This window comes from Diaphorina citri, unplaced genomic scaffold (assembly GCF_000475195.1).
Source record: "Diaphorina citri unplaced genomic scaffold, Diaci psyllid genome assembly version 1.1 scaffold133, whole genome shotgun sequence".
Taxonomy (NCBI): Eukaryota; Metazoa; Arthropoda; class Insecta; order Hemiptera; family Psyllidae; genus Diaphorina; species Diaphorina citri.
In genome coordinates, this window is record NW_007377570.1 from 278,924 (window position 1) to 292,917 (window position 13,994).

The 13,994-nt window shown below is 34.1% G+C and overlaps 1 protein-coding gene across 1 annotated transcript in view; it reads right to left on the reverse strand.

Moving 5' to 3' along the window:
- Positions 1-11,422, reverse strand: part of LOC103525042 — a 27,883-nt gene extending 16,461 nt beyond the window's left edge. The window contains exons 1-13 of the mRNA XM_017449840.2: positions 11,290-11,422; positions 10,062-10,193; positions 9,718-9,900; positions 9,388-9,519; positions 8,151-8,333; positions 7,703-7,834; positions 4,791-4,973; positions 4,459-4,590; positions 3,900-4,088; positions 3,627-3,767; positions 3,119-3,301; positions 2,792-2,929; positions 2,254-2,436 (exon numbers count right to left, since the gene is read on the reverse strand). Of these exons, the coding sequence (XP_017305329.1) occupies positions 2,254-2,436; positions 2,792-2,929; positions 3,119-3,301; positions 3,627-3,767; positions 3,900-4,088; positions 4,459-4,590; positions 4,791-4,973; positions 7,703-7,834; positions 8,151-8,333; positions 9,388-9,519; positions 9,718-9,900; positions 10,062-10,110 (1,828 nt within the window). The 5' untranslated portion in view covers positions 10,111-10,193; positions 11,290-11,422. The remainder of the gene's footprint in view (positions 1-2,253; positions 2,437-2,791; positions 2,930-3,118; positions 3,302-3,626; positions 3,768-3,899; positions 4,089-4,458; positions 4,591-4,790; positions 4,974-7,702; positions 7,835-8,150; positions 8,334-9,387; positions 9,520-9,717; positions 9,901-10,061; positions 10,194-11,289) is intronic.
- Positions 11,423-13,994: the final 2,572 nt, after the last annotated feature.

Consider the following 13,994-nt stretch of genomic DNA (forward strand, 5'->3'; position numbering starts at 1 on the left):
AACTTGTGAATACTGAATTTTTTTAAAAAAAAAAAAAAAAAAAAAAAAAAAAAAAAAAAATGGAACAGATATACTTGTGAATACTGAATATAGTTGAAGTGTCTGTTATTCCAAATGTTTTAATTTGTTAAATGTCATGTTTTATTTATTATCAAATAGATAACAATCTCGTCAGAGCATTTTGAAACAATATCAAGAGATATGAAGCTTGAGGGATACTAGGGAAAGCGCTACTATAAACAGGGTAAGATCACGACTTTGCGTCTCACCCTCATTGTTATGGTTGTTGTTAACATTTTCTTCTAAATTTTCGTCGCTTTCCTGGTCGCTGTTATCGTCTATATCGTCATTATCGTTCCTATCTCTATCAATATCTTCCGAGTTAAGCTCTAATATTTTTACGCCTGCAAGTTTCGAAAAGTCAAGAGCACGTTATGAACAGGAAATGGTTTTACATTTTCAATTTAATAATAATAAGTTTAATAACTACACCTATCCAAGTTGATTACCAAGCTACTTTTCCCCCTGTTGAGAGACAATTATTGGTAGTGAAAATTCAAAAACATGGGTATTTGAGTTTTTAGTCTTACTGTTATAATTTATAAATTACCCTTGTTATACGTATAAAGTTAAACAGTACCTAAATACGAACTCATTGAAAGATTATTTTTATGTAAAGAAATTAAGAAATTAATAAAAAAAAGGAACAAATTCTTACTTTTTTGTTCAACTAGCCATGTGAGTACTTTCTTTTCGTTTTTGAGATCACCTAAAAATTTCAGAGAAGAAAATCAATAAATTTAGAGTGTAAATAAATAAATAAAATATATAGGTACATTAAATATAATATTTGTATGATTGGTTTGGAAGGCTTGTCCTGTTGAAGATCTTTGCTACTTCACTGTCCTCAAGAGCCAGAATGCACCCAGAGCATGACGGACCCAGACGGATAGGTATACTAAATACTAAAGTTTGCCAATTTTTTGTTAATACCGCCATATCATCAGTAGAGAATCCATGTTTGAAACGCCAAGAATGATACATATTTGAAATGATTAAAGATCTGATACAAATCGGACTAGCATTTCAAGAATTGTTTGGCTCTAGACCTGAGAATGACACTCTTGTAATATCTGTCCTCCACTCTTCCTTCAAAGACATAAAACTACAGTTATTGTTAGCAACAGTCACCCAGTAGTTTGTTTGTAAATTGGTAAATATACGTCCTAGAAAAACTTCTGCTTCTTTTTCTACCGACTCTTACATGTTAGTTTCACTTACCGTCATACATTAGTGTGAATCAGGCTTAATACCGCCATATCATCAGTAGAGAATCCATGTTTGAAACGCCAAGAATGATACATATTTGAAATGATTAAAGATCTGATACAAATCGGACTAGCATTTCAAGAATTGTTTGGCTCTAGACCTGAGAATGACACTCTTGTAATATCTGTCCTCCACTCTTCCTTCAAAGACATAAAACTACAGTTATTGTTAGCATCAGTCACCCAGTAGTTTGTTTGTAAATTCGTAAAATATATACGTCCTAGAAAAACTTCTGCTTCTTTTTCTACCGACTCTTATATGTTAGTTTCACTTACCGTCATACATGATGGGAACCCCTGTCTCGAAGTATACCAGGGCTGGGAAGCTGAAGATACCAAGTTCGGAGGGAACAAATTCTTACTTTTTTGTTCAACTAGCCATGTGAGTACTTTCTTTTCGTTTTTGAGATCACCTAAAAATTTCAGAGAAGAAAATCAATAAATTTAGAGTGTAAATAAATAAATAAAATATATAGGTACATTAAATATAATATTTGTATGATTGGTTTGGAAGGCTTGTCCTGTTGAAGATCTTTGCTACTTCACTGTCCTCAAGAGCCAGAATGCACCCAGAGCATGACGGACCCAGACGGATAGGTATACTAAATACTAAAGTTTGCCAATTTTTTGTTAATACCGCCATATCATCAGTAGAGAATCCATGTTTGAAACGCCAAGAATGATACATATTTGAAATGATTAAAGATCTGATACAAATCGGACTAGCATTTCAAGAATTGTTTGGCTCTAGACCTGAGAATGACACTCTTGTAATATCTGTCCTCCACTCTTCCTTCAAAGACATAAAACTACAGTTATTGTTAGCAACAGTCACCCAGTAGTTTGTTTGTAAATTGGTAAATATACGTCCTAGAAAAACTTCTGCTTCTTTTTCTACCGACTCTTACATGTTAGTTTCACTTACCGTCATACATGATGGGAACCCCTGTCTCGAAGTATACCAGGGCTGGGAAGCTGAAGATACCAAGTTCGGAGGCGAGCTTGTTGTCTTTGGATTTAACAAATTGAATGCCATGTTCGTCTGTGTCATCATCAATGGTTTCCAATTCTTCAAGAATTTCATCACACGATTCACATTTGTCATCATCTAAGAAGAGAAAAAATGAAATGGTACATCGTGTTGCTGTGGTGATATCAAAGTTGTATTTGTGCAGAGGCATTTAAAATGTTCAAAGTTCACCACTTTTTTCATCTAATACATGTTGAAAATTTACATTTTGCCTGATCCATATTGCATCATAACAGTAAAAACAAATTAATACTCGTAATAATTCCAAAATTTCCACTTACACAGGTAGACAGCCAGATGTTCAACGTCATTGATAAGAACTTGTAGAGTTTTTCGGATTACATGTTGAAAATTTACATTTTGCCTGAGGCATATTGCATCATAACAGTAAAAACAAATCAATACTCGTAATAATTCCAAAATTTCCACTTACACAGGTAGACAGCCAGATGTTCAACGTCATTGATAAGAACTTGTAGAGTTTTTCGGTCTACACTTTCAATGACATCGGGTGTTGATTCGTGTAACTCCAGAACCCATTTCAAAATGTTTTCCTCGTGCATTAGGTCTCCTGTAAGATCAAAACATGATATACTGTTATTTCCACATTCTTCTTCGTCAAATAATCTTTACAAGAAACTCTATCAAGTTCTCCTTCAAATAATTTCTACAAGAAATGGAAAGTAAGATAATCAAACTTTGATTAGTGTACAATAAGTTTTATGTACAAACATTTAATCCACTGATACTTTTTTCTTACCAGTGTAAATTTTCCTGAACTTTTTCCTGTAGAACACCAAGGATGGAAGCTCGGGCAAGTCGTATTCCTTCTCAATGCCTTCATCTGAAGTTTTCACGAAGCTAATATCTTTCTCCTCGCATTCATCATCAATGTTTTCCAACTCACTGATGATCTTCTGACTCTTTTTGTCGGTTTCTTCATCTGTGGGAGAGAAAAATGGGGGAATGTATTATGTAGTACATATTTTATACTAGCAAAACGTCCAACTGTAACGGATGTACATATTTAATTAATTAATTAATTAATTAATTCATTCATTCATTCATTTATTTCTGAATATAAAAGTTATACAAATGGGGTCAAATCAATATCTGAATCCCAAGGATTTTCATACTTAGAGTGTACCTACAGTGTAATCTTATCTCGATTAAGAGCACATCAAGTGTATTTTGTATTATAGCCTTTAGCAATCATTAAAAAGTTAAAATTACATAATTTTCTCTTCAATATTTTGTATTGCACTTACAGAAGAATACCACTACGTGCTCATTTTCCGCCAAAATTTTCTCCAGCATTTTTATGTTGACCTCTTCAATCCTGCCAGGGATCTCCAAGGTGTCTTCTTCATTCAGCCAAGACAAAACTTCATCTTCGTCATTGATGTCACCTGTAATTTGAAGCAAAAATTATGAGTTTTTCTCCAAAATTTACTCCTCCAGTCGCCAGTATTCCACATTTCATTTAAAAAAAGTCCAAGTTTTATCGATTATTGCGCAAATATCTTTAAAAGTCTTCTCACCTTTGTAAACCAGAGGCTCTTTGTTTCTGAAGAATACCAGCGAAGGGAATGTTTTGATGCCATGTCTTTTGGCGAAGTTCATGTCTTCTGTGGTGACGAAAACAATGCCAGATTCATCTAACTCGTCATCAATGTTCTCCAGTTCATCCAAGATGTTATCACACTCATCTCCCTCCTCACAGCGACCACCTGAAATAAGTTTTTGAGTCCATTAATACAAGTCCCAAGTATAAAATTAACTTATGTTTTCCTAGCGCAATTAATTTCAAATATTGATGATTGGTGTAATTTTGTATTCAGTGATAGAAAAAATTACCTAGTACCTAAGGGACGGTTTCCGCTAATCTTGAATAAATAACTTACTGAAATAGACAAACACATATTCATGATCTTCAGTTTTTGAGTCCATTAATACAAGTCCCAAGTATAAAATTAACTTGTGTTTTCCTAGCGCAATTAATTTCAAATATTGATGATTGGTGTAATTTTGTATTCAGTGATAGAAAAATTACCTAGTACCTAAGGGACGGTTTCCGCTAATCTTGAATAAATAACTTACTGAAATAGACAAACACATATTCATGATCTTCAATCAGTTCATGTAGGATCTCATCTGTCACTTCCTCAATGGTAGCTGTTTCTTTCTGGTGGATCAACCATTTCAGTACCTCTTCTTCGTTTAGTAAATCTCCTGTAATGGAAAAATAAATTAAGTATTTTACAACAAATTTAAATTGAACTCAGCCTTGTCCTTATTCAAAGAAAATACAATGCTAGAAAATACATACTTTTGGCTCATTTTTACAGTGTGATTACTGATTACATACTTGATTAGGTTGTACTTTGTCAATTACCATGTTCATAGTGTTTATATTCCTTTCGTAAACTTACCTTCGTATAAAGCGGGTATTTTGTTTTCAAAGTACACCAGTGTGGGCAGGTGGTCGATTCCATATTCCTTTGCTTCTGCATCATTGTCCAGTCTGACTATGACAATGCCTTCTTTTTCCAACTCATCATCAATGTTCTCCAGTTCATTCAATACTCGGATGTCTTGCTTGTCATCTTTATCATCTAATGTCAAAAACAGAGAGTCATATCCCGTGTTTAATATTTATTAATAACACATATATTATGTATCCTAGGATCATTGTATAGCTAAATAATTTGAATGTATGAATTTCAATCGTGAAACATCACCAAAACAGCTAAAACTAGGATGCCTGGTCTCTTTGGTGACTTTTCAATATGACTGATTGTGTGTGTGTGTGTTTTTTCCGTTTGATTCTTGTATTTTAAAATGTCATTGTTCAATATACGAGATAATTGAAATATTAAATCAACTAATTGCTCAAAGTGTAAATGAGTTGATAAAATAAATAAGGCGACCATTTTTTCATTAAAGAACTTACAAAACAGCACCGCCAGATATTCCACTTTGTCTATGAGTTTCTCCATGATTTCATCTGAGATGTCTGGAATTTCACTGTGTCGTTTCTGATGTACAAGCCAGCTGAGAAGCTCTTCTTCTTTCATAAGATCGCCTGAAAAAAGGAATTTGATTGTAACTTATACCTATACTATAGGATTACTTTGCGGATGTGATGGTTTCTAGTCCTACGAGGAAGTTGAAATTTCCAAACTCTCATTCACAAATTTCTACGAAAATTTTCTTTGGAAATAAGATTAGAAAAACAGACCTTTGAGCATTGAGCATTGACTCACCTTCGAAGATGTGTGGAATTCCTTTTTCAAAGAAAACCAGTGTGGGGATAGTGTCAATGCCGTATTCCTTAGCTTCTTTGTCATTATCAATTTTGACAAAGGCAATGTCATGTTGGTCACATTCGTCATCGATGTTCTCCAACTCCGCCAAGATTTTCTGACTTTTCTTTTGATCTTTGTCATCTGAAAGATTAAAATAAAAATGAACGAACGGTTTAAAAGTTTTCACACTGGGGCAATCGTTAGTCCGTTCAGTTTTCGAGGTAAACTAGACATTGTGGGCGATGATGTACTACACATTTTGTTCAAGGTGAGTCCTCAAATCCACTATTCCTCCGATATTTTATTGTAATAGTTTTTTTATTTTATTTTCGTTGACGACTTTCAACACCTAACACTTGAAATAAACATAGCATAATCTTGTGGCCCTATTTTACAATTTGTTTGGATACGATCCAACTTTTTCGAATCTTTCTAAAATGCTACACAAGACACCTTTAAATGTATGTATCCCTGCTCTGAACCGGACATATCCCCCCATATAAATCTGCTGGACTCTAATAAATAGAGAGTACACCAGTAAATCCTAACCAGCTTATGTATCTGCTGATTTTTGAGGGATTGAGAAAGATTTCCAGTAAAGAGCTCACTGTAACACCATGTTTTCACTATAATTGATCCCATGAACTAATCGATTCTGTAGACCAGAATGAGCTGAGAGATACTATAACTGCTGTAATCAATCAGCCAATCGTGCTAAAGAGAGTTGAGTTATGCCGATGCCGTTAAAACAATAATAAAAATATCGTTATATTGTGAACGAAATATATGTGGTATGTACCTAAAATATTATAGGTAACCTATAATAATTTGTTTTGTTCTTTCAAAATGTTTTGTTATTTCTTTATTGAAAGCATGACGTGTGTTTAACATATTGTTACTCGTACCTTACTTCCTTGTATTTTTCTCTCATAGAGGCTCCATTCTAAATGATGAAAATATGTCCTAGCATCCGATTTTATTGGGCCATTGTAATACCCCGTTATTCTTCAATGGACGATTGATTTTATGTATTTTATGAGTCAAATTAATGTAGGTACTTACAAAACAATACAGCTACATGGTGCATTTTCTCTATGATCATGTCCAACATTTCGTCAGTGATATCCTCGATTTCATCAGTTTTCTGTTGATTTTCTAGCCATTTCAGCACCTTCTCCTCTTCTTCCAAGTTACCTGCAAAAATAAAATATGTTAAATTTGAATTGCTTCTGATGGTAGTTTGCCTAACATTTTATGTATGCCGAATTTGTGGATTCACACATCCCGTAATCAGAAGATTGGAAAGATATGTGATCTTAAAAGACCTACGCTACAAAATTTACATGTTTACTAGTATGTACAACTCACATATGATTTAAAGTTAGAGCTTACCAGTGTAGAGAGTTGGAATGCCTTTCTCAAAATACATGAGTGCTGGAATTTTCTCAATGCCATATTCTTTAGCTTCATCTGCATTGTCGATCTTGACAAATACAATCCCCAGAGTATCACATTCATCATCAATGTTTTCAAGCTCGTTGAGAACTTTCTGAGATTTTCGGTCATTGTTGTCATCTGAAATTTGAACAATAGTAATTAAAAACAAAGTAAAGGTGCTTATAATCTTCAGTATATCAACATTTGTATGAGTATGTTATTTACCTATTTACACATGTGTCCTTGAAAGTTTTATAAGCTTAAATGAAAATTGGCGGTTGAAAAACATTACTACTTACAGAAAAGTACAAAGTAAAGGTGCTTATAATCTTCAGTATATCAACATTTGTATGAGTATTTACCTATTTACACATGTGTCCTTGAAAGTTTTATAAGCTTAAATGAAAATTGGCGGTTGAAAAACATTACTACTTACAGAAAAGAATTGTGTGTGTGTTTTTCCGTTTGATTCTTGTATTTTAAAATGTTGTCATTGTTCAATATACGAGATAATTGAAATATTAAATCAACTAATTGCTCAAAGTGTAAATGAGTTGATAAAATAAATAAGGCGACCATTTTTTCATTAAAGAACTTACAAAACAGCACCGCCAGATATTCCACTTTGTCTATGAGTTTCTCCATGATTTCATCTGAGATGTCTGGAATTTCACTGTGTCGTTTCTGATGTACAAGCCAGCTGAGAAGCTCTTCTTCTTTCATAAGATCGCCTGAAAAAAGGAATTTGATTGTAACTTATACCTATACTATAGGATTACTTTGCGGATGTGATGGTTTCTAGTCCTACGAGGAAGTTGAAATTTCCAAACTCTCATTCACAAATTTCTACGAAAATTTTCTTAGGAAATAAGATTAGAAAAACAGACCTTTGAGCATTGACTGATTTTAACTCACCTTCGAAGATGTGTGGAATTCCTTTTTCAAAGAAAACCAGTGTGGGGATAGTGTCAATGCCGTATTCCTTAGCTTCTTTGTCTGGAAATAAGATTAGAAAAACAGACCTTTGAGCATTGAGCATTGACTCACCTTCGAAGATGTGTGGAATTCCTTTTTCAAAGAAAACCAGTGTGGGGATAGTGTCAATGCCGTATTCCTTAGCTTCTTTGTCATTATCAATTTTGACAAAGGCAATGTCATGTTGGTCACATTCGTCATCGATGTTCTCCAACTCCGCCAAGATTTTCTGACTTTTCTTTTGATCTTTGTCATCTGAAAGATTAAAATAAAAATGAACGAACGGTTTAAAAGTTTTCACACTGGGGCAATCGTTAGTCCGTTCAGTTTTCGAGGTAAACTAGACATTGTGGGCGATGATGTACTACACATTTTGTTCAAGGTGAGTCCTCAAATCCACTATTCCTCCAGAACGGTTTAAAAGTTATCACACTGGGGCAATCGTTAGTCTGTTCAGTTTTCGAGGTAAACTAGACATTGTGGGCGATGATGTACTACACATTTTGTTCAAGGTGAGTCCTCAAATCCACTATTCCTCCGATATTTTATTGTAATAGTTTTTTTATTTTATTTTCGTTGACGACTTTCAACACCTAACACTTGAAATAAACATAGCATAATCTTGTGGCCCTATTTTACAATTTGTTTGGATACGATCCAACTTTTTCGAATCTTTCTAAAATGCTACACAAGACACCTTTAAATGTATGTATCCCTGCTCTGAACCGGACATATCCCCCCATATAAATCTGCTGGACTCTAATAAATAGAGAGTACACCAGTAAATCCTAACCAGCTTATGTATCTGCTGATTTTTGAGGGATTGAGAAAGATTTCCAGTAAAGAGCTCACTGTAACACTATGTTTTCACTATAATTATTGATCCCATGAACTAATCGATTCTGTAGACCAGAATGAGCTGAGAGATACTATAACTGCTGTAATCAATCAGCCAATCGTGCTAAAGAGAGTTGAGTTATGCCGATGCCGTTAAAACAATAATAAAAATATCGTTATATTGTGAACGAAATATATGTGGTATGTACCTAAAATATTATAGGTAACCTATAATAATTTGTTTTGTTCTTTCAAAATGTTTTGTTATTTCTTTATTGAAAGCATGACGTGTGTTTAACATATTGTTACTCGTACCTTACTTCCTTGTATTTTTCTCTCATAGAGGCTCCATTCTAAATGATGAAAATATGTCCTAGCATCCGATTTTATTGGGCCATTGTAATACCCCGTTATTCTTCAATGGACGATTGATTTTATGTATTTTATGAGTCAAATTAATGTAGGTACTTACAAAACAATACAGCTACATGGTGCATTTTCTCTATGATCATGTCCAACATTTCGTCAGTGATATCCTCGATTTCATCAGTTTTCTGTTGATTTTCTAGCCATTTCAGCACCTTCTCCTCTTCTTCCAAGTTACCTGCAAAAATAAAATATGTTAAATTTGAATTGCTTCTGATGGTAGTTTGCCTAACATTTTATGTATGCCGAATTTGTGGATTCACACATCCCGTAATCAGAAGATTGGAAAGATATGTGATCTTAAAAGACCTACGCTACAAAATTTACATGTTTACTAGTATGTACAACTCACATATGATTTAAAGTTAGAGCTTACCAGTGTAGAGAGTTGGAATGCCTTTCTCAAAATACATGAGTGCTGGAATTTTCTCAATGCCATATTCTTTAGCTTCATCTGCATTGTCGATCTTGACAAATACAATCCCCAGAGTATCACATTCATCATCAATGTTTTCAAGCTCGTTGAGAACTTTCTGAGATTTTCGGTCATTGTTGTCATCTGAAATTTGAACAATAGTAATTAAAAACAAAGTAAAGGTGCTTATAATCTTCAGTATATCAACATTTGTATGAGTATGTTATTTACCTATTTACACATGTGTCCTTGAAAGTTTTATAAGCTTAAATGAAAATTGGCGGTTGAAAAACATTACTACTTACAGAAAAGAACTGCCATTGTTTTGCCTTCCTTAATAAGTCTATCTAACATTTCATCCGTTACATCTTCGATCTCATCTTTCTGTAGTTGATCCACTAGCCATTCCAAGAACTCGTCCTCATTTTCGATGTCTCCTGAAATTTTCAACAAACAAAGTATTAGTCAGTGCTTAGTTTAAATGGTAATTACAAAAAAATTCATTTTATAAATGTGTTAACTTGTTACTGTGCTGGCCTGTTACCTCCTTGGACGGCTGTAGTGTGTACAAACGAAGACAATCAATCAAACAAAATAATTTATATAAAGGGGTGTGTTAAACTTGAACATGGTACCATTTGGTACTTTTTTTATGAATTCACCAATTTTATATCACCTCAGAAAAATTGTGTATGTTCAGATTTACACAGATCCAACTTGTTTTGGACCTTGGACCAACTTAATCAGAAATCAAAAAGTGCATAATTAAATGGTGTAATGAAAGTGCATTCGTGGACAATATGGTGCATATAAGGTATAGAAAAAAATCAAATGAAAACCTTTTGTAAAATCATACCCATGAAACGTAGATAAATGTAAGGAGGCTGAGCTTCTGAATTTTCTAAAAAGAAAAAAGTTGGAAGGAAGAAATTATGAGAACAGAGTTGAATGATAAAGATTGCCCTAGGCAATAATCTCGCACTTTGTTTGTCATTTCTTGCATTTGAGTATACCATTTGGTACTTTTTTTATGAATTCACCAATTTTATATCACCTCAGAAAAATTGTGTATGTTCAGATTTACACAGATCCAACTTGTTTTGGACCTTGGACCAACTTAATCAGAAATCAAAAAGTGCATAATTAAATGGTGTAATGAAAGTGCATTCGTGGACAATATGGTGCATATAAGGTATAGAAAAAAATCAAATGAAAACCTTTTGTAAAATCATACCCATGAAACGTAGATAAATGTAAGGAGGCTGAGCTTCTGAATTTTCTAAAAAGAAAAAAGTTGGAAGGAAGAAATTATGAGAACAGAGTTGAATGATAAAGATTGCCCTAGGCAATAATCTCCCACTTTGTTTGTCATTTCTTGCATTTGAGTATATTGAATTATTATAATGGACAACAAAGAGTGTAAAATGTAAATATATAGAAGAAAGCCCTATGAGTACAGGAAAAGTTAAGTAAAGCCTACTTTATTTTATTCAAGACTATTTAATTTCAATAATATGTTCATAATTTACTTACCGTCATACAAGTTGGGAATTTGCTTCTCAAAGTAGACCAGAGCGGGCACATCGTCAATACCAAAAGCCTTGGCAGCCTCTTCATCATCAATCTTGACGAATTGAATTCCGTGCTTGTCACAGTCGTCATCGATCTTTTCTAGTTCTCCGAGAGCTTGTAGTGAATCCTCGTCATCATTGTCATCTGAAGTAAGGAGAGAAATTTCAATCAAGTCTCAAAGAACAAGGCGTTTGAGGGTTCCAGAAATTACAATGTAATTCTACACCATCATTACAAATTTAATTATTCTCTGTGAAGATTGGAGAGAAGCTCAAAGACCCCAAGTACAATAAGAATAAATTAAATTTAATGTTTGATCACTTACAGAAGAGGACGACTAGATTGTCAATGGATTCAATGAGGGTCTCCAAAGTTTTGGCCGTAACGTCTTCAATAATATCCTCTTCATCTCCTGTTGATTTATTCTGTACCAACCATTCCAGTACATAGTACCCTCTTGTTATTAATAAATTTGAAGTGAGTATTGTCCATGAGAAATTAAAAAACATAAAACATAAGAATTACAGAAGTCAACATGAAAATATGAATGTTAGAGCCGCACTGAAATATGTAGGCGGAGCAATGAAATGTTGGTTGAACAAATAAAACAATAAATTTACGTAAATTTGAACCTATTATTCTTGAAAAAAATAAAATCGGGTACTTAGCCTTTATCAGAAATAATAAATTTGGTATCAGAAAATAAAGCACAAAAAATTTAATAAACACTACTGTAGTATAAATTTTTTGGTAGAGAAGTCACAGTCAAATTTAAATTAAAAGAAAAAATGTTATATTAGATGATGCACTCACTTCAACAATTTTATTGTTTATTGTTTATAATGAACAACAAAGAGTGTAAATACATAGAAGAAAGCCCTATGAGTACATAAAAAGTTAAACAATACCGACTTTATTTTACTGAAGACTATTTCATTTCAATAATACGTTCATAATTTACTAACCGTCATACAAGTTGGGAATTTGCTTCTCAAAGTAGACCAGAGCGGGCACATCGTCAATACCAAAAGCCTTGGCAGCCTCTTCATCATCAATCTTGACGAATTGAATTCCGTGCTTGTCACAGTCGTCATCGATCTTTTCTAGTTCTCCGAGAGCTTGTAGTGAATCCTCGTCATCATTGTCATCTGGAGTAAGGAGAGAAATTTCAATCAAGTCTCAAAGAACAATGCGTTTGAGGGTTCCAGAAATTACAATGTAATTCTAAATTCTTCTACACCATCATTACAAATTTAATTATTCTCTGTAAAGATTGGAGAGAAGCTAAAAGACCCCAAGTACAATAAGTAGGTATAAATTAAATTTAATGTTTGATCACTTACAGAAGAGGACGACTAGATTGTCAATGGATTCAATAAGGGTCTCCAAAGTTTTGGCCGTAACGTCTTCAATAATATCCTCTTCATCTCCTGTTGATTTATTCTGTACCAACCATTCCAGTACATCTTCTTCACGTGTCAATTCGCCTGAAAAAATTCAGATGGTATGGTTTAAATCATGCAAGTGCCAAAAAATTGGTATCAAATTTTTACTATTTAAGAAATAATGTGAAAAAATATCTCGTTGCCTTAAAATTCTTTTCTAATTTAATTATAACTAAAATTCTGTCTGCAGTTGAAGCATGCAAAGACAAAGGTCAGGTTCATTGACTGCTATTGACACCAGGCTCGTGTGAACGAATTCAATCTTGTGTGAAGGTCAACAATGGGGGTCAGTACCCTTTCAAAACATTGGATACGCCACTGCCCTTATTAGAACATTATTGTGGTTAAATTTTACATCATTGGTATGTAGAAAAGGCGTTACAATTTATGAAGGAAACTCTCCTAACCTTGTCATAGTGTAAATTTATTGTTTTTGTGTGCAGTGATTCTTTCAAAAACTCAACAAGCAGGGTCCGTCCCTCCGGGAATTTTTTAGCCCGTAGTGATTAGAGAAAATCAGTACCTATGTACCTTCCTAATTTGTTTAATAAAATATACTTTGTTCAATATCGGGATATATATTGTAGGCCGCCCATACACGTATCATATGTTTTAGGCTGGCCACACACGTTCCGAATGTTCTGACAGACCGCCGGAAGAAGCTTCCAATTTCTAGGACGCTCACACGGTCTGAAGATTGAAGTCGGAAGATCTTTCCGCCAAACACGTTCCGGCGGTCCGTCAGACATTCGGAACGTGTGTGGCCAGCCTAAAACATATGTTACGTGTATGGGCGGCCTACAATATATATCCCGACATTGAACAAACTATATTTTTACGTATTTTCTTCATATCTACCTTACTTTCATACGTAACATAATCTAAATTGAATCTGAGGCTTGGGTGTAAGGGCTAGAGAGCCCTAAATTATGGGTTAAGCTTCTGTGAATCTACGATCTAGGTCGGTCAGATTTAGGTCTGTCAGACGCGGATGGAGCGTGAGTCTTCTTCCTAGCCTTTTTCTATTTAAATAGGGTCGGCGTTTCTTGTCAGTCTCTTCCAGGGAGCCCTGTTGTGTACCTCGTGTCCTGATAAATACGAGAAAGACATACGAGACACACACTTATCCGAATCTAATACGACAGTCAAAAATAATCTAACGAAAATAACGTAACAAGACATGACACACCGACATGACCTAGCAAACGTGACACGACATGA